Source organism: Eumetopias jubatus, unplaced genomic scaffold (assembly GCF_037043125.1).
Source record: "Eumetopias jubatus isolate StellerSeaLion01/CBP00866 unplaced genomic scaffold, mEumJub1_p1.0 scaffold_6, whole genome shotgun sequence".
Lineage (NCBI taxonomy): Eukaryota > Metazoa > Chordata > Mammalia > Carnivora > Otariidae > Eumetopias > Eumetopias jubatus.
The window spans coordinates 117,074,978-117,094,431 of record NW_028274812.1 but is presented as its reverse complement, the minus strand read 5'-3'; the positions used below and the strand labels follow the sequence as shown (position 1 = coordinate 117,094,431).

At 54.2% G+C, this 19,454-nt stretch overlaps 1 protein-coding gene and 1 long non-coding RNA gene across 6 annotated transcripts in view; one reads left to right on the top strand and one right to left on the bottom strand.

The window, feature by feature from the left end:
* Positions 1–19,454, bottom strand: part of LOC114222057 (uncharacterized) — a 33,848-nt gene that overhangs the window by 4,187 nt on the left and 10,207 nt on the right. Inside the window, exon 3 of one of the 3 annotated variants that reach the window (XR_003611862.2) lies at positions 4,953–5,906. The exons of 1 other annotated variant lie outside the window; for it this stretch is intronic. This is a non-coding gene — a long non-coding RNA (uncharacterized LOC114222057). Of the gene's footprint in view, positions 1–4,952; positions 5,907–18,665; positions 18,840–19,454 lie in introns of those variants that run through there. One more of the 3 variants, XR_015768363.1, reaches the window with a different exon arrangement.
* SCUBE3 (signal peptide, CUB domain and EGF like domain containing 3) overlaps positions 1–19,454 on the top strand; it is a 32,844-nt gene that overhangs the window by 12,429 nt on the left and 961 nt on the right. Inside the window, exons 2-22 of one of the 3 annotated variants that reach the window (XM_088024021.1) lie at positions 615–737; positions 2,326–2,451; positions 4,976–5,110; positions 5,459–5,584; positions 5,761–5,877; positions 8,012–8,059; positions 10,410–10,526; positions 12,198–12,320; positions 12,798–12,914; positions 13,405–13,530; positions 13,821–13,937; positions 14,073–14,177; positions 14,469–14,585; positions 14,904–15,062; positions 15,303–15,518; positions 15,910–16,071; positions 16,276–16,443; positions 16,960–17,121; positions 17,550–17,747; positions 18,238–18,390; positions 18,524–18,603. In XM_088024021.1, the coding sequence (XP_087880147.1) occupies positions 615–737; positions 2,326–2,451; positions 4,976–5,110; positions 5,459–5,584; positions 5,761–5,877; positions 8,012–8,059; positions 10,410–10,526; positions 12,198–12,320; positions 12,798–12,914; positions 13,405–13,530; positions 13,821–13,937; positions 14,073–14,177; positions 14,469–14,585; positions 14,904–15,062; positions 15,303–15,518; positions 15,910–16,071; positions 16,276–16,443; positions 16,960–17,121; positions 17,550–17,747; positions 18,238–18,390; positions 18,524–18,603 (2,795 nt within the window). The remainder of the gene's footprint in view (positions 1–614; positions 738–2,325; positions 2,452–4,975; positions 5,111–5,458; positions 5,585–5,760; positions 5,878–8,011; positions 8,060–10,409; positions 10,527–12,197; positions 12,321–12,797; positions 12,915–13,404; positions 13,531–13,820; positions 13,938–14,072; positions 14,178–14,468; positions 14,586–14,903; positions 15,063–15,302; positions 15,519–15,909; positions 16,072–16,275; positions 16,444–16,959; positions 17,122–17,549; positions 17,748–18,237; positions 18,391–18,523; positions 18,604–19,454) is intronic. The other 2 variants (XM_028120389.1, XM_028120388.1) reach the window with 2 other exon arrangements.

The window sequence follows — 19,454 nt, the reverse complement described above, 5'->3', positions numbered from 1 at the left end:
GTCCTGGTCCCTCTGCTGTTGACAGCACAGGGGCCGAGGGAAATCTTCCAGGATGGAACTTCTTTCCTCTAAAGATTCTTGGTGCCATGGTAGCCAAGTGGGAGCAGGCCTGGTCTCAAGCAGAACTGAGACAGATGAGGATTTCTCGGGTGCCCCATCTTCTCCCTTTCTTCCTCCTTCCATTACTGAAGGCCACTGGACCCTGCCACTTTCCCAGAGGCCACTGTTCCCATGCTCCCCCCACCCCCGCCTGAAGCCTTCTAAGAGAGGTAAACTAATTCACACTAAGTTGAATATTTCTAATCAAGGTAAGTGTGTTACTCAGTCCAAGGGTTTTTGTTTTTAAATCAAAGAGGAGTGTTTCAAATGATGGAATTTTAGCTGTCATTATGGATTAAGTATTTCTGAGGACAGTGGGGGTGCTTTTTGAATTCCTGAAATTACAGAGTCGACCCACTCTGAAATCAGAAGGGTGTTGGAAGAGCACCTGCTCTCGGAGGGGTCACTATCTCTATTTTAGAGGAGAGGGGATTTTGCCCTTGGGGAACCACCTTCAAGACACCCTTTGGAATGCACTGACAGAAGGTCTCACATGCCCCCTCTGCCCCTGCCAGATGTGGATGAATGTGTGGAGGGGACTGACAACTGCCACATCGATGCGATCTGCCAGAACACCCCACGGTCCTACAAGTGCATCTGCAAGTCTGGCTACACAGGGGATGGTAAACACTGCAAAGGTGAGGCTGGGAGGGCGCCCGAGAGGGGGAATCAGTGCCACTGCCCTCAGCCACACTGCACATGACAGGAAGGCCTGCAATCCCTGTGGGCTCGGGGAGGGGGTTGGGAGGGGTGGCTATTTTTTCCCCCGGGACGGCACCATAGAGCCTAGATGAGGCTCTGGTGCGAATAGTTCACAGCCTCCCAGCTTGGCTGGGTGGGGGGTCAGAATCATGGGACTAAGGCCTGAGGTGCCCTGACATTGGAACCTCCATCTTTAGGCCCTTCTACCATTCCCACATAGGATGAGAACAGACAGTTTACCCCAGGGGAAATTCATACCGTAAACAAACACATTCTTCCCCTCTCATAATTAAAGCAGTGCAAATTAAAGCATGCTTAGATGTTATTTTCAATGTATGACCTTCAGTGTTGGTAAGACTTAAGTGGACAAGGTACACTCATTAAGTTTTGGTGACATTATAGACTGAAAAGTGATTTTGACATACCTAGCAGGACTTTTAAAAGGTATTTATACCCTTTGACCCAGAAATTTTATTCTTAGGGACTTATTCAAGGGAAATTCAAAGAAACAGAATAATATCCAGGAGAAGATGTTCTTTATGCATTATTTATGATAGTAAAATAAATGGAAGGAATCTGACAATAAAGGATGAATAAGTTATGATATAGCAACACAATGGAATATTCTGCAACTATGTACAGCGGTAATTAGAAAGACTGGGTGGAGACGTATGAAAATGTTTATGACTTAAACTTATTTTTATTTTATGTTTTAGATTTTATTTATTTGACAGAGGGAGATAGTGAGAGCAGGAACACAAGCAGGGGGAGTGGGAGAGGGAGAAGCAGGCTTCCTGTGGAGCAGGGAGCCCGATGTGGGGTTCGATCCCAGGACCCTGGGATCATGACCTGAGCTGAAGGCAGACGCTTAACGACTGAGCTACCCAGGTGCCCCATATTTTATCTATCTATCTATCTATCTATTTATTTACTTACTTACTTTTAGAGAGGGGCGGGGGAGGGGCAGAGTGAGAGGGAGAGAGAGAATCCTAAGCAGGCTGCATGCTCAGCGTGGAGGCTGATGCGAGGCTCGATTTCACAACCTGAGATCATGACCTGAGCCAAAATCAAGAGTCTGACACTTAACCAGCTGAGCCACCCAGGAGCCCCTATGACTTAAGTTTAGATGAAAATAGCAAAATGCGGGGCGCCTGGGTGGCTCAGTCATTAAGCGTCTGCCTTCGGCTCAGGTCATGATCCCAGGGTCCTGGGATCGAGCCCCGCATCGCATCGGCCTCCCTGCTCGGTGGGAAGCCTGCTTCTCCCTCTCCCGCTCCCCCTGCTTGTGTTCCCTCTCTCGCTGCCTCCCTCTCTGTCAAATAAATAAATAAAATCTTTAAAAAAAATAGTAAAATGCAAAATGGTTTGTAGGCTATGAAAGTAACTATGTAAACATACATACACAGAGAAGATACATATATATACACATATATACATATTTAAACCACCACAGGGCCGAGCCCAGGGGTAGACAGTGGGGGGCATGCTGGTGGGCCAGCTGCCTCAGATCCTCTTTGCCCACAGATGTGGATGAGTGCGAACGAGAAGATAATGCAGGTTGTGTGCACGACTGTGTCAACATCCCTGGCAATTACCGATGCACCTGCTATGATGGATTCCACCTGGCACATGACGGACACAACTGTCTGGGTAAGCAAAGGAGGGAGAGGAGGTGTGGGCAGAGGGGCTGTCTTGTGGGGAAGGAGGCGTTTCCAGCATTTCCCACTTCCCGGGCAAGGAGAGGAAGGTGATCGAAAAGCTGCATTCTCACAAAATAGAGAATAAGGTCAGCCTCCCCTTTGAGACTGGGCACTGAGGATGAAATAACCCTGCTGCTGGATGAAAAACATCAGAGGAGATGCTGCTAGAAAGTGCTCCCAGGGCAAGGGCCAGAAGATGACAATAGTAGGTGTAGCCATAGGGAGCAGAGCATGGTGGGAAGGTAATTTGGCTCTACACTTCAATAAATGGGAGGAATGTTTGATGATGATGATGGTGGTGATGGTGGTGGTGCTCCCCTGGGTCCTGGGGAGCCTCTGACCCTTAAAGATTGGTTTTCTTCCAGCTTGTCCTGCAATCTCCAGGCTCTCCCTCTCCTCACTTCTCAGGCCTCAATCTGACCTGATCTTTGACCCAGGAGCTGGGTCAGAGATAGGAGAATCTCTAGGCAACTCCACTCAACTTTGGTCTCTTATCATTTTGGAAAATTACTGGGACCGTGTCAGATTCTTCCCCAAGTAGAAACACTGAAGCCCATAGCAGAAAAGGATTTGAAATGTGAAGCCAGGGGTCCTTTCCAAATTCTTCCTCTCTGGTGTCAAAATAAAAGCAGGAGACTGGAAGACTAGAAGAGCAGGAAATGAAAAGAAGAGGAATGATGCCCAGAAGAGCAGCTAGGCTGCTTCTCCACCTGACCAAACCGATGAATTATCTGAGGCTCCCTTAGTCTAGGAGAGCCTCCTTCCTGCAGGGCTGCCTCTAGACCCAGTCACATCCCATCTTTGGACCAGGCTTATAGGTTTCTCTTCCCAACCCAGGCCTTCTAAGGGAGGTAAACTAATTCTCACTAAGTTGAATATTTCTAATCAGGTAAGCCTGAGCCATGCTGGGCCCTTCCCCCCAGCCCCAGCCACCTCTTCTACCAGGGAAGGACCTCACTTCTCTTCTGCCCAGTCACCTGTGAGGGCCTCTTTGAGGACTCCTTCAGAAGGAGAAGCTGTGACACTTTGACCAGGACAGTGAGTTTCCTGCAGGATGGGAAACATCAGCTTCTGAGTTCTTTGGCTGCCTTTGACCTTTCGAAGCCCCTGATTCTCGCCAAGTCTTGTTTCCCTGCATTTTGGGGAGAACCAACCAGAGGGCAAGGGAATGAATAGCTATGGGAAGAGGCAGGGGGAGCAAAGGTCTACCTAACCCTACCCTTAGGGATGGGGTTCAAAGTCTCAACTCTTTGTTGTAAAAACCTTTGGCTTTTAGGGGAACCCTAAGTCCTCCATGCCCTGGGCCTCAGTTTCCCCACTGAGAATTGGAGGAAGGAACTTGGCTAAAGAGTAGCAAAGTCACAAGGTTGCACTAGAAGGGAGCAAATAGAAGGATGGACTGTAGGATGGGGCAACAAAGGACAGACAAGGATGGGAAGAAGTCGGGTGCAGTGAGAGAAGGGGAGGGGACAGGTATAAGGAAAAAGAAAGTGCATCTCCTTGGCTTTACAACGGGTACCTCTCTCAGGCAGGAGCCTGCTGGATCCATGCCCCTCTGCCCTTGGCCAGAAGGGGGAAAGGACAGGGTCTCGGGGCTCAGCAGAGAGGATGGGAAGAGAGAGGCAGATGAGGGCTTCAGGAGCTCAAATCCCAGCTGCTCTGTTTGGAGACTCCCGGATGCCTGCCGGGCCAAGGAGAACCGAGAAGGGCTAGGGACTTGGGAGGGCAGTAGGTAGCACAGAGACAGAACCAAGGCATTGAAGTGGGAGCCCCAGAATGAGCTTGGCTCTGGGACCTGGGGGTGGCGATTTGGGGTGGTAATTAGGGTGTGGCCTGGCAGCTCTCCTCCTACCCCTCCCCACCAAGCTACCAGACTGTTTTGTTAAACCAAAATAGGAGAAAGGCTAAGGACTATGGCAGCAAGCCCAGGCATGGGGGGAGGGTAGGAAGGATGGGGCCGTGGCCTGTCCACAGAAATGGTCCCTGCCCTGCAAGGAGTTGAGGCTTGCTGCCTTTACCCACGTCGCCCCTCAGACCTAGCGCCATGGCCACAGCTCTCCCTGCACTTGGAGCCAGCTCCAAGTTGTTGCATTCCCTGGCTGTAACCACTGCCCCAGCTCCTCTCCCTGACCAATCCCCATCCTTATCGTCATCTCTCTTCCCTCTTGCCCTGGCTCCCTTCCTGATTCCTTCTGCTCTCACACCCAATTCCAACAAGTGAGGGAAGGGGAGGCAAGTCTTCGCTTGAGAGAGGCAGGTGCCACTGTGCCCTTTCCACTGGCTTAGCTCCCCAGCTCTGCCCTCTTAGGGCGGCCTCTTCCAGAGCAGTGGAACATTAGCTGATGAGTGAGCGAGAACTTTCTGGCCTGAGGCTGGGTGCTGCATTGGGGTGGGGAGGGCGTGCTGAAGTCTCAGGGCATACTCTGGACCCCGGCCTGCACCCCATGGCCGCACCAACCACCCATCCTACACAGATGTGGACGAGTGTGCCGAGGGCAATGGTGGCTGTCAGCAGAGCTGTGTCAACATGATGGGCAGCTATGAGTGCCACTGCCGGGACGGCTTCTTCCTCAGCGACAACCAGCACACCTGCATCCAGCGGCCAGAAGGTCAGCGCACGAGCCGGGAGGGCCCAGCCCTGCACTCCCAGGCTGCTCTCCACCTGTGGAGTTTTCCCTCAAAACCCTCTGTTCTCACCCTCTGTTCTCAACTCCACCAGCTCCTTCCTCTCTTGTCCCTCAACCCAGTCACATGCTTAAGGGCTCCATGGACAGACACTGTGTTGGAGCAAAATCTGGGGGAATTCATTTGGGGTTGGGATCAGTGTGGGATTGAGGTTACTATGGGGCAGCCTCAGTGGATTCTCTCAATCTCCTAGGCCCCACTGCCCCCCTAGTTCCTCTTCCTCTAGGCATCCAGGCATACGGAGCACTCACCTCCCTCCTCTTCCCTTTTAGAAGGAATGAATTGCATGAACAAGAACCACGGTTGTGCTCACATTTGCCGGGAGACACCCAAAGGGGGTATTGCCTGTGAATGCCGCCCTGGCTTCGAGCTCACCAAGAACCAACGGGACTGTAAACGTGAGAGAACTGGGGATGGCGGTGAGGGAGAAGCGCACCGACACTGGGCAGCAAGACGTGGGAGGAAAAGGGAGTGTGGGAGAGGCAACCAGAGCAGAGGGCCAGTCTCCGTGCTGTGGAGGACGCTGGGGCCCAGGGAGCAGCAAGCTGACAGGCCTCCCGCCCTCTCTGCACAGTGACGTGCAACTACGGTAATGGCGGCTGCCAGCACACGTGCGATGACACAGAGCAGGGTCCCCGGTGCGGCTGCCATGTCAAGTTCGTGCTCCATACCGACGGGAAGACATGCATCGGTGGGTGAGGCCGGTGAACGCGAGTCCGCCTGGGATGGGGAAGGGGTGGAAGTCAGGGCCTTGGAGAACCAGGGGCGAGGGGGAGCACCTGGGGCCCTGGTGCTGGGCGCAGAATGGCCGGTGAGTGTACTGACGAGCCAGACGACAAGGCCAGGGCTAGTGAGGGACAACCCTGAGAGCTTGCAGGCCTCACCCTCTTCTCCTCCCGGGCCACTCATTCTCCTGCCCCGCCCCCGGAGGGCCCCTCGCCGTCCTCTTTATGCAGGATAAAGTGTTGCCAAAGTGGGAATGATTAGCAGAGGTGCTTGTTGACCAAGGCTGTGCTTGAGAGGGGGAGGAGAGCTGGGGCCACGTGGCTGACGGAGCCTGCCCCGAGGCCCCGGGGGACTCGTGCGGTAAGATGGGAGCTGTCACAGCCCACCGTCCCTGCTCTGGAACTGGGGGGGGGGAACACAGCGCCCCTTCCTGGAACAACCAGCCCTGAACTGACAAATGGGGTTTCCTGGCTCCAGGTTTCTTCTTCCTCTCCGTCCTGTGTACCCCTGCCCGCTCCCCTCCCCTGCACCCGCACCCCCTCCCCTCTCCTCCACACCTCTGCCTGCAGCCCTCCACTGCCCCACCAGCTCCAGCCTTCCATCCCTCTCACCCCGGTTGGGTCCTTCTTAACACCTGGATCCCTTTTCCTGGATTCCTAGGCCTTACCTCACATACCGTCAGGTACCATAGCTGGGTTTAATTCCTTGATTCCTGAAGTTTAATTCCTCACCCCTTCTGTCTTTAGGACTTTTGTGAAGGCCAATTACTATGTGCTCACAGAGTGCTGAGAAAGACGATGGGACAAGGCGTGCCCCTGGAGAAGTGGGAAATGAAAGGGAAGGGTTTGGGCAGGGAGGAAAGGCTGTGTCTGGAGGGAGCCAGGCAGGGGCGAGCTTGTTCTGTGTATTTACGGACGCCGGTCATCTCATGCGCTACACCATGCAGAGGACGAGGAAGCATGAACACAGTCGCTCTGTGTATTCATCAGAGACTTGACATTCGGCTTAAGAACCAGACTCTCCCCATCTCTCTCCAGAGACCCCGCCCGTCTCTGCAGACAGCATTGCCCTAACCCCCAGACACAGGAACAGGGGAGCAAATGGTGCTCTTAAAGGTGTCCTCTGAGTACCTGTTCCAGAGACTCACACACACGGCTCTAAACTTCTTTAATTAAACTCTCTCCCGCTACACGTTTCCCTCTGAAACTAACCCTTTAAAGACCCTGGGCCATTTTTAGGTCTTCATGTCGCCTTCTCCTGGCTGGGTTTGTTCCAGCTCCTTTCATCTTTTTCCTCGTAAGTCGAATTCTTCTGCTTCCTAAACCTCCCACCATCCCCTGGACACACTCACACATCCCCAGAGTCCCCCAAGAGAAACTGCATGCGTTAAAGAAAAGCTGCACATATCAGGACAGAGCTCAGACCCATGAATGTGGGGCCAGGTCCCTCTCTGGTGCCTTCTGTTCACATAGTCCTGGGCATGGCTGCTTTTGAAATACCCCTAGTAAGCTTGAGCTCTTCTCTAAGGCGAGACCCATTCTGTCTTCTGGACCATGGCCAGGCAAGGCAGAAGAGAGCAAATGAGGCAGCTCTAGGGTTCACAGTTATATTCGTCCCGAGTTCCTCTCCCTCTTCTCCATTAGAACTTAGTTTGCCTTGCCCTAATCACATTTTTCTCCCCAGCCCTGGTAGGAGGAAACGTCATTGTTCGGGGCCGCCAGGACATTCAAATTTAGTGGGGAGACAGAAAGGGCAGTATAGTTTAGCCAAAAGGGTGGGCACCCTTTGGGGCTTGGCAGCGTGTAAGATTTGAGATTGCATCCCAGCTCTGCCTTTGGCATGCTGTGTGGTACCGGGCCCATGACGGCCCCTCCCTGGGACTCTGTTTTCCATCAGTCATCTGGTGGGAGCCTGGCTTCTTTGAGGACACCGGGCAGGACAAGGCTGGGGAGCTAAGTGTAGGAGTCTCAGGGCTCATCACTTGGGGCTAGTGGTTTGGGGCTATAGGGGTGGAGGAGGGAAGGGGGGGGAACTGGGGCCCAGTGGGCCACAGTGGCTGCTGCCCAGCATCTAAACAGCTTTTTTACAATGTCAAACAGGGGAAAGGCGGCTAGAGCAGCACATCCCCCCTCAGGCCGTTTCTAATGGTAAATATGTCTGCTCTCTCCGCTTGCTCTCACTGGCTTGCTAGGGGAAGGGCTAACCCGCTGGGGCTCCCACTAACCGCATGCCCACTGGGCCCAGCCTGACTGGACTCCAGCCTACCAGCAGGGCTCCCCTGCAGCTTGGGTATTGGGCCCACTGGGTGACAGGACACCCGAGTCCCCAAGAGCTGGCCCAGGAGCCTTCGTGTTGGTTTTGTCTTTTTCGTTCCTGTCCCTCTCCTCTCCTTCCTCGCCTCTCCCTCCCCCACCCTCTAACACCTCACCCTTTCCCCACCATCTGCCCCCTCCCTCTCTCTGCCTTCTACACAGCAAAAGACCCAGCAGCTCCAGCTCACCCGTTGTGCCTGTTAGGTGGCTGAGACAGGGGTGGGGTAGAGTTCGAGGCCATCCCCTCCGTGGGGCCGTGTCCTTGGGTTCTTGCCCACACCAGCTCACAGCGGCGTCACTCACCATCCTGCCCCACCGGAACGGGTACCAGCGTGACATCTGAATTCAGACCGACCTGAGTTTGAATCCTGCCTCTGCCTCTTTCTACCTGTACAACCCCCAGCAAGCTACTTTCTTCTCTGATCCTCTGTTTACTCTTCTGTAGACAGGGAGACAGAGTTCTCCCTTAGGGTTGCTGGGAACACTGAGATGGTGTGTGCGGAGCATCTAAGTGCCCGGCACAGAACAAGCACAGATCAAACTGTGGCTTAATACCGCAACCCGAAGAACAAAGGGTTGAGGCTCTGCCATCCTGCCGCCCCAACCCTGGCCTGGTGAAACGCTGCCCTGCACGGGAGGGCAGCTAAGCCCGGCATCCTGGTCTGAACTGGATGGACGTCGTACCAGCTCCGCTGCTCCCCACCCTGGGTCCCTCCGAACCTACCTGGTCCTGGCGCAGGACCTCTGTTCCTCTCCCCCTGCTCCAGGCCTTGGGGGACCTCTTCTTATACTAAAAGCACTCTTGGAGGGAATGGCTAGGCTTGGAGCCTGAATTCAAGGTTCCCTTCCAGTTCCTCCCATGGTCTTGGGGAATCACAGGAGACTAGGGGGGCAGTGGCACATAGGAGATCCCACTGTGGCTGCTCCCAGACCTGGGCATTTGAGCAACCAGGACATGACTGGGGACCCACAGGTGGCGTTGGGCTTCTTCTAGAACCCTTGCCTTGGTGGTCTCCTTGGTAACAAGGGTTGGGCCTGGGTTTTAGCAGTCAAAGATGAAAGAAGATGATAGTATTCTCGGCTGCTTTTCTCATTCAGTTCCCTTGATTCAGAGAACCACTCTCCTTTCTTCCCTAGGAGAGGGCTTGGGATTTTGTCTCTCCAGTGGGAGAACTCTAGGCCCCCCAGAGGATGGCCCATGCCTCCTCCAGAGTCCCTGGGTCAGGGCCTTGCACTATTTGAACTGATGGTTTTCCCCTGGGCTTACCTGACTCTCCTGAGCTGCAGTTGAAACTTGTTTATGTCCTGCTCTGAATTCAGACAATAGGGAGAGTGACCCATCCATACTCCCCCTATTGTGACCCCCTCAGCAAAGAGAGAACTTACCAGTCAAGAAGGGGCAAGAGAAGAGACTTAGCTTTGAGGTTCTCTGGCTCCCATCTACCTTCTTACACCCTGCCTGATCCTCTGGATTCTTCTCCTTCCCCCGCCCCCCCATCTCCTACCTAGCCAGTCTCTCTCCATTAGGAAAGGAAAACAACAGAACAGCCAGCTTATCTCCATCTGGAACTAAAAGGAGGGCTTGGGAGGAGTTGGAGGTAGCCGGGAAGGGGCTGGGAAATGACCAAGTATGTGCCTCTCCTCTGAGGATGAGCAGTCAGGCCTGGAACTGGGATCTTTTTTTAAGACAGCTGAGCAAGGAGGAAAGGGAAGATGAATTGGTGGCCATCCCTCAGCTGTCTTAGGGATCACTAGGCTCACTCTTCCCAAGACTATCCCACCCTGACACCAGAGAGACAGTGGGCGGAAAAAGGAGGAGACTCCTATCTGTCCCTTCTTGTTCCCTGGAGGCTGAGAACCACCCTTCCTTAGCTCCCATCCCTCCCTGCACCCTCCCCGCTCCACCTCCTCCACCCCCTCAGCGCATTCCTGCCTGACAGCTCTGGCTTGTACCTGCCTCACTGCTGTCCACCTTGTTTCAATCAAGTAGGGGGCAGGGAAGTGGACTGCTTGGCTGCACTTGTGAGGGGATGGGGGCTGGGAGCCTCCACTGAATGCTCCTTCGAAAGCACAGGGAGGCAGCTGAGGCCTTCCCTCGCGCCTCTGCACTCTCTACTCCCTTCGAGTTTGGGATTCCTCCAAGCCAGTAACCCAATTACCATCCTCATGCCTCCCTCCTAAACAGAGACCTGTGCGGTCAACAACGGGGGCTGTGACAGTAAGTGCCACGATGCAGCCACGGGCGTCCACTGCAGCTGCCCCGTGGGCTTCATGCTGCAGCCAGACAGGAAGACCTGCAAAGGTAAGGGCTCTCAGAGGACAAGAGCATCGGGGTAAGGGGCCGAGGTTGGGACCAGAGATACAGTACCTATTATGGGAGCTCCTCAACCCCCGGAGGCTGTCCTGATAAGAAAGAACCAAGGGCATGGCTAAGGCTCGTCTCTTGTCTGTCTTTCCCACCTCAGTTCAAGGGGCATGAAAGTCTGGCCAGCCCCTTAGTGCCCCAACCTTACATTGTTTTCCTTACTCTCATTCCTATCCCCCTACAGGTCCCTAACCCTCTTGCTTAATGAACATGCCATTCTCATTTGTCCCTGGCTCTAGGAGGATATTTGAGCCCTGACTGTGTGTGTACAAGGTCACAGATGTGTTCCATAACCTTCTTAACCCACATTCCCCAGACCTTTCCAAGTGGAAAGGCTACACTGGTCAGAGGGAGAAGTTGGTGGCAGTTGGGAGCACTGATGCTGGAGCCTGGCTACCTGGGTTCAGATCCCAGCTCTGCGATCCTGGGCAAGTTCCTTAGCGTCTGTGCCTCAGTTCCACTACAATAATGGTGCTTGTCCTAAGGATTAGATCAGTTATAAATAAGTCATATAAAAAGTACTTAGAACAGTACCTGACAGATGGTAAGTGTCTTGTGTTAACTATTATTATGGTATAATTTCCCATATTGTCCATCCTATTTCCCTTCCTTTTAATAAGCCAGGTCTGGGAGAAGGGTGGAGTGGGGGAGGAAAAAGGGAGGGTAGCCATACTGAAATAATGATTCATCAGGTCTGTGTCCCCTGGTCACAAGGAGGCCTGGAAAGAGGACTGAGCTCCTCCTTTGTGTCTTTCGGCCCAACAGCTGGCAGAGAGGATGGGGAGACAGGGAGGGCTGGGGCAGCAGGTCAGACAGCCAGAGTTGAGAGGTTTCCTGCTGGGAAGGACTGTTGACAGGTATGCTAAGAGTGAAGTGGAAGACTGCCCTCTCTGCCCCCTCCCCCAAGTAGGGGTGAGTAGCCTGGGTCCTGTCTGCCACCAGCTTGGGGAACTTGACCTCAGGAAGGAAGCTGCTCACGGGCCCCCCTTCCCTTCCTAGTGCTGAAAGCCGCCTCAGGCCTGAGCCTCTCCAGACCTCTCCCAGTCCAGCCCCCTGCCTGGCCCCCACCCCTCCCCCAGCAGCTACCCAGCCTCACTGGCTCTCCTGGAGGTCCTGGTGCCTGGCTCTCTCCTAGCTCCTCCTCTCTGAAGGGCTGCCCCTTTGAATCTTCACCTCTCTCTGCCACCCCCCACACCATCGCCTAGGGCTCTTAGGCCAGGCAGGGGCAGGGGACAGCATGGGATAAACCTTATCCACCAGCCTTTTGGGGAACGACCATCACCACAGAATGAAGGACAGAAACTAGCCCCCTGGTTCAAATGCCTACCTACTTCCTACTCTAGGCAATTCCCTGAGGGCCTGACTCTGCTTCCCATCTGTCCCTTTCTAACAGGGCTCAGTCCCAGGAAAGGTGTTCCTAATGACCACGGATCCCATGAACAGGGAAGAAACAGAGACTAGAGAGTGAGAGAGGAGTCAGAACAGCAGGCCCAGGGCTCTGCTTGATTTTCTCTCTCTGTGAGGGAGGGAGGGAGGTCATCTCCTTATTTGTTGTTCCTAGGCTTTGGTATCACCTTTGGTTCTCTCTACTTTGTCCTGCTTCCCCAGACATAGATGAGTGCCGCTTGAACAATGGGGGCTGTGACCACATTTGCCGCAACACAGTGGGCAGCTTTGAATGCAGCTGCAAGAAGGGCTATAAGCTTCTCATCAATGAGAGGAACTGCCAGGGTGAGCAGATGTGGGTCAAGGGGAAAGTCTTGGGAGAGGTACTAGGGGTGGGAGAGCTCCAGGGAGGCCAGAGGGCCAGAGTCTGAGAAAGTCAGTGGACACTGCGGAGAGTCTCCATAGGCAGTGTCATGCTGAAATTAGCAAACGTACCCCTTCCTCTTGATAGATCAGCTCTACCTTGCTCTTGGCAAGGAGGAGGGATGGATTTCTCCCTAATTCAAATCCTTGGCAGGATCTGACCTGCCTAACCACATATGGTGGTCCTGATCCATGGGCACCACATCTCACAGTTCCTGACTCCAAAGACTACAAGTGGAGGGGGCACAGGGGATGGGTAGGCACTGCCAAATCATTGATCCTAGGGCTGGGCCATGAGGGAGGGTCAAGGCCCCTCATGTGGGTCCTTCACCTAAGCACGGGGTCCCAGGGTCAAGTGCCCCAAGACAGATTCAGTGGCTTGCATCCCTGTTCTTCCAGATATAGACGAGTGTTCTTTTGATCGAACCTGTGACCACATATGTGTCAACACACCAGGAAGTTTCCAGTGCCTCTGCCATCATGGCTACCTGCTGTATGGTGTCACCCACTGTGGGGGTAAGCCAGCAAATTCAGACCCTCCGCCTCCTGGCCCCTCTCTCCTTCACACCCTGAACAAGTTCCTGAGTTGGCTTGTGGCTATGGGCAGTCAGTCCCCAGGTGCATGTGCCATGTCTGCATCCGTCATGATGACCTGGGAGATATTAAGACAACTAGGAGATGAGATCGGGGAACAGCATTCTGCTTGCATAATTTCTATCTCCCATTCCATTGCTGCCTCTTGACTCCCATCCGCAACTTCCAAATTACAGCCCCAGTGGCAGGAAGGAGTGGAAGGCTTTAAAAACCTTGTTAGCCAGGCCCCTTTTCAGTCGGTTCTTTGGCTGGGGGCAGAGATAAGGGAGGGAGGTCCCAGGCTTGAGTTTTCTCAAGCCGGTAGTCAAGTCTCGGAGTGCCTGGGACTCTAAACAAAGCCTCACTCACTGCCCACAACGTGGCTCCTACTCTGCCCCCACCGTTGTTGGTGTCTCCCTACTCCTTCCCCCAGATGTGGATGAGTGCAGCATCAACCGCGGAGGTTGCCGATTTGGCTGCATCAACACTCCGGGCAGCTACCAGTGTACCTGCCCCGCCGGCCAGGGCCGGCTGCACTGGAACGGCAAAGATTGCACAGGTGGGCAGCACCCTCTGCTGGCCAGAGCCGGCACTGCACTTTTGGGGGGTGGAAATTGGGGTCCTGGAAGTGGGGTCCTTCCACACTGAGGAAGCTGTGAAGTACTAGGGGAGCAGAATGTAGTCATTTGAGTTAGAGACATGAAAGTTCTGGTAAAGAATCCCCTCATCGGTCTCGGTTTACAGTCACAGTTCTGCAGGTAGCTAAGTCTCTTCCTCCAAATGAGCGAACGGCGGAGGAGGGTGGGGGAGTAAGGCCCTCTCCTCCTCGGGTCTCTCTCCCCTTCCTAGAGCCGGTAAAATGTCAAAGCAGTCCTGGTGCCTCGAAAGCCATGCTCAGCTGCAACCGATCTGGCAAGAAGGACACCTGTGCCCTGACCTGCCCCTCCCGGGCCCGGTTTTCACCAGGTACACAGAGGCGGTTGCTGTAGGGCTGGCAGGGAGGAAAGGCCACCTGTGCAGGGAGCTCTTCTGCTTCCCCTGCATTACTCCACCCAGTGGGTGTTGGGACGGGTCAGAGCTGTGACAGCCCCCTTCTCTCAGAGTCTGAGAATGGCTTCACGGTGAGCTGTGGCACCCCCAGCCCCAGGGCCACTCCAGCCCGAGCTGGCCACACCGGGAACAGCACAAACTCCAACCACTGCCATGGTGAGCACCAGCCCAGAGGCCTTGTTCCCACCTTACTCTCTTGCTTAGTAACCCCTATTTCTCTTTATTGCTTCTTCTGGCCTTACTTTATCCTTGGATCCCCTTCCTTGCTCTGTCATTCTTCAGCCCTTCTGCCTTGCTCCCTCTGCCCCTAATATCTGACTCCCCTGGCTTTCATAATCCTTCTCCAGCCAAGCCCCTGGCTTATTGCCCAGCTTCTCGATACCCTCCACAGCAGTTCCCACCCCCACGGGGCCCCCAGGCTGTGCTGAGCTTCTACCATCCCTCTAGAGGCTGCAGTGCTGTCGGTTAAACAGCGGGCCTCCTTCAAGATCAAGGATGCCAAGTGCCGCCTGCACCTACGAAACAAAGGCAAAATGGAGGAGGCCAGCAGGATCCTGGGGCAAGGTCTGGACCGGGGCCCCCACCCCACTGGGTTGTCTGACCACCACACCCTTCCCACTGCTCCGCTCCTCTGCTTAGCGAGATCTCCAAAAACCCACTGGCATCCTGAACTCTGGACAGAGCAGGGGGAGAGGCTCTTGCAGGCACAGGGCCCAAGGAAGTCCTGGGATATCCCCCCACCAAATAATTGGGATCCTACATTAAAAGCGAACTGAGATAGTTGCGGAGATCTGGTGAGGTCTGGCTGGCTTGGGGTGGAACAGTGAGAGCTGGGAGCAAGAACTTTCTCTGCCCCTGGGGTTGACAAGGCCTCTCCCCCAGGTGGTGCCCCCTGCTCTGACTGCCAGGTCACCTTCATCCACCTCAAGTGTGACTCCTCTCGGAAGGGCAAGGGCCGGCGGGCCCGGACCCCTCCAGGCAAGGAGGTCACTCGGCTCACCCTGGAACTGGAGGCAGAGGTCAGAGCCGAAGAAACCACAGGTGGGACTGGGGGCACTGCTGGGAGGAGGGTGGAAAGCGAGGGGTCAGAGGTGGGGAAACTGCAGGTCTCAGCAGCAAAAGGAAGGGGCAACGCCTGTACTAAGGGCAGACCCTGCCTAACACCAAACTCAGGAGCCAGTCTCTTACTATGCCCCTCCTAGCTCCTAGCTTTGCTCCCTGCCCTCCTGCTCATAGCCACTTTCTCTTCCTTCCCTGACTCATACCATCATCTACCACCAGCTACCTGTGGACTCCCCTGCCTCCGACAGCGAATGGAACGGCGGCTGAAAGGGTCCCTGAAGATGCTTAGAAAGTCCATCAACCAGGACCGCTTCCTGCTGCGCCTGGCAGGCCTTGATTATGAACTGGCCCACAAGCCGGGCCCAGGAGCTGGGGAGCGAGCAGAGCTGGTGGAGACCTGTAGGCCTGGGCAGCACCGCGCTGGGGCTAAGTGTGGTAAGGGAGCTTGCTGGGGAACAGGGGAGTGGGGACGGCCCAACTTGGGCCTGACTCAGAGCAGGACACTTGACGGCCTCAGTTGTACCTCAGATTGTGAGGCAGCCAAGACCCTCCTGCCTACCCTCCTCCTCTCCCTGGTCCCAGGCTGAAATCTAGAGGGATATCATGTCTAGAGGGGCCACCAACCCTCCTGTACGTGGCTTTGGCCCCTGGTCTTCCCAAGCAGGATTCTGTCCCCTCCCAGACAAAGAGATTCTCCTTGAATCTGTGGCGGGGTGGGGGGGGGGCGGGGGCGGGAACGGGAATCCCAGGCCTGGGTGGTGGGAAATAGGCAGGGGGGGGTGGCTGAGTGGGGGGTGGGGGGCTAGCACGGCCGACTCTCCCTCAGTCAGCTGCCCGCAGGGAACGTATTACCACGGCCAGATGGAGCAGTGTGTGCCATGCCCAGCGGGCACCTTCCAGGAGAGAGAAGGGCAGCTCTCCTGCGACCTTTGCCCTGGGAGTGATGCCCACGGGCCTCTCGGAGCCACCAACATCACCACATGTGCAGGTGCCAGGGGAACAAACAATACAGAGTGGGGTAGGGTGGGCACTGGGATGCCCACGGGCATGGGATTTCCCAAGGGCAGGTCCAGGCTCCAGACCACTCTCCTCATCAACATCCTGTTTGTGTGCCTCTGTCCCTGAGACTGGGTAATCCCGTGGGGATGACCAGGACCATCCCCATCAGAATTGGGCCCTTGATTCATTGCAGGTCAGTGCTCACCTGGCCAATACTCTGTAGACGGGTTCAAGCCCTGCCAGCCATGTCCACGGGGCACCTACCAACCTGAAGCAGGACGGACCTTGTGCTTCCCATGTGGTGGGGGCCTCACCACCAAGCATGAGGGGGCCATCTCCTTCCAAGACTGTGACACCAAAGGTGAATGGGCTACTCACTCGGAGACTCCCCAGTTTGAACTACTTCCAAAAACTCTCCAAGTCCTCAGAGTAAACCTAAGTATGTTGCCCCACCATCTTCCCCAGACTGGGAAAGGCCCAGCTGCCTGACCAACCATACCATCCTGCTCAGAGGACGCATCCTGACCCTCACCAGTCCCAAGTCCAGGAATTAGGGAGTAAATAACAGTCTCATTTACTCCTCTGCTTTGGAGAATGGGTAGCACATTCCCCTCAATACTACAAATAAGTTTCTATAGGTTTGGCACGATGCTCAGTGCCTGAAAGAAAAGGATTGGCACAGTAGCCGGCCAGTCTGTCAAGTTTGTTTTTCCCTAGGCTTAAATTCTGGCATGACTAGGAAAGGCTAGGACTTTGGAAGGAACTTGGGTGTCTTCAGTCCCCTGCTTCTCCACGATGAATATGTCCTGCTCATCCCATGCCCCAGAACTCCCACTTGCCTGCCATCTTAACTCCTACCTTTCCCCCTTGCCTGCAGTCCAGTGCTCCCCTGGTCACTACTACAACACCAGCATCCATCGCTGTATCCGCTGTGCCATGGGCTCCTATCAGCCCGACTTCCGTCAGAACTTCTGCACCCGCTGCCCAGGAAACACAAGCACTGACTTTGATGGCTCCACCAGCGTGGCCCAGTGCAAGAGTATGTGGCAGGCCAGGCAGTGGAAAAGGGGGTAGAGAGGCCTGGGAAAAATGGCCATGAGAAGAGGTTGGGGGTGGGATAAGTAAACCCACAGGGAGCAAGGCTAAGGAGTGGGTGGGCACGAAAGTCCCACCCTCCACCTCTCCCAACCCACTCAATCCCAGGACCGTTGCTGGGCTGGGCCCCATGGCACTCTCTCCCTGGACACAGGTAATGGGGAGACAGAGAGGTGAAGTGAGATGAGAAGGTACTAAAAGGGCGGGAAGGAAGGTGGACCCAGAACTTGGAGAAGAGATGATGAACCAGGAAGGCGGCTATCTACATGTGTCTGATTTCCACTTCAAAACGCTTCAATATCCCTACCCCATTTCCCCATTGACTTCCCTTCTCTTTCTTGCTCTCTTTCTTGCACCTGGGTTTGCATACAGATCGCCAGTGTGGTGGGGAGCTGGGTGAGTTCACTGGCTACATCGAGTCCCCCAACTACCCAGGCAACTACCCAGCTGGCGTGGAGTGCATCTGGAACATCAACCCCCCACCCAAGCGCAAGATCCTTATCGTGGTACCCGAGATCTTCCTGCCATCTGAGGATGAGTGTGGGGACGTCCTCGTCATGAGAAAGAACTGTGGGTGGCTGCAGAGCTGGGCCAGGGAAGGGCAAATCTGGTTGGGAGGGAGAGAGAGAGAGAGAGAGAGAGAAGATGGGTACAGGAAGAACTGGGGCAGTGAGAAGGGAGGCCTTGGGAGGAGAGAGGCTAACAAAGGAAAACAGCAATGAATGCTCTTTGTTTGGTGGAGAGCAGAGTTAAGAAAGCCAGCATTGGGATTAGAACTCCAATAGTGTTAACACATGTCACTTTCCTGTTCTAGCATTTTTGCTGTTCCATTCATTTAAATGTCAAATTTCTTACACTCTTGTGAGTGCCTGGACATCAAAGGGGAGTTGTGGAACAAGCGGAGGGCAGGGGGAGAGGATATGTGTATGCTGGGGGCGGGGGAGGTACATGCACGGGGGAGAGCCTCTGTCAGCATGACTCCTTGCCCCCACGGCCCTCCTCCACGAGGGCTTGGGTAGCCTGCCCTGCTGCTCTCCTGACCTGCTGCTTGCCCTCCCAGCCTCCCCATCCTCCATCACTACCTATGAGACCTGCCAGACCTACGAGCGGCCCATTGCTTTCACGGCCCGCTCCAGGAAGCTTTGGATCAACTTTAAGACAAGCGAGGCCAACAGCGCTCGTGGCTTCCAGATCCCCTATGTTACCTATGATGGTGAGCAAGGGCAGGAATGCCAGGGAGGTGGGTGAGAAAGGCGAGGCTCATGAGTCTTAGGAGGGAGCAGGGGGAGCAGGGGGAGCAGGGAAAGTTTCCACTCGTAAACTGCTCCCGTTGGTTGATTTTGCAGAGGACTATGAGCAACTAGTAGAAGACATTGTTCGAGATGGCCGGCTCTATGCGTCTGAAAACCACCAGGAGATTTTAAAGGCAAGTGAACAAGCACAGCAATAAGAACAGCCAGCATTTAATGAGCATGTTACAATGTGCAGGCAGTAGGCTGGGGGCTTACAGGAATATCCTCATTTGATATACACAAGAGCTCTATGAAATAGGTACTTTCATCATTCCCACTTTACACATAAGAAGACTAAGGCACAGAGTTACAGAACTTGCCCAGTGCGTCCAAGCCCATCTGACTGCAGGGTCCTTCACAGTACCTTCCACTGTGGGGGAAGAGGAAGAGAAGATGAGGAGATGAAATGTCCCCTACGGCTTGTACCAAGAAATAGGGGGGAAATGAGGTACAGAAAGATGCTTCTGCATCTTACCCTCCCTTCCCTGCCTCCCTTCTCAGTTCCCACAGAAAAGGAGCAGATCTAGCACAGTGTTTCTCAGAGTTAATTCAGCACAACCTGTTTTAAAGGAAAAGAAATGTTACCAACGTTAAAGAATGAACTAGACCCCCCAGGGTCTGTGGATCTGTTTGAGAAAATCTTACTTGGGAAGCTACAGTCCTAGCAACAGTATTGTCCTTCATAAATTATCAATGCAAGAACAAATTTTATCTTTATGGTTCCTAAAATCATTTTTGCATTATCATCAAAATAAGAGACACAATGACAAAAATCTCCTAGAACTTGCAGACTACAAAGAAAATCATTTCAGCAGTGCTTTTTGAACATGTTTTAAAGCATCTGAACCCTTATTTCAGATGTGCTCTGGAACTCCAATGCATAAAGTAATGGGGATGAGGGGCCAGAAGCCCTGCCTCTTATTTTAAAAATCTACTAATGCCATAGGAAGAATACTAGCCTAGAAGCCAGGAGACCTGAGTCTCA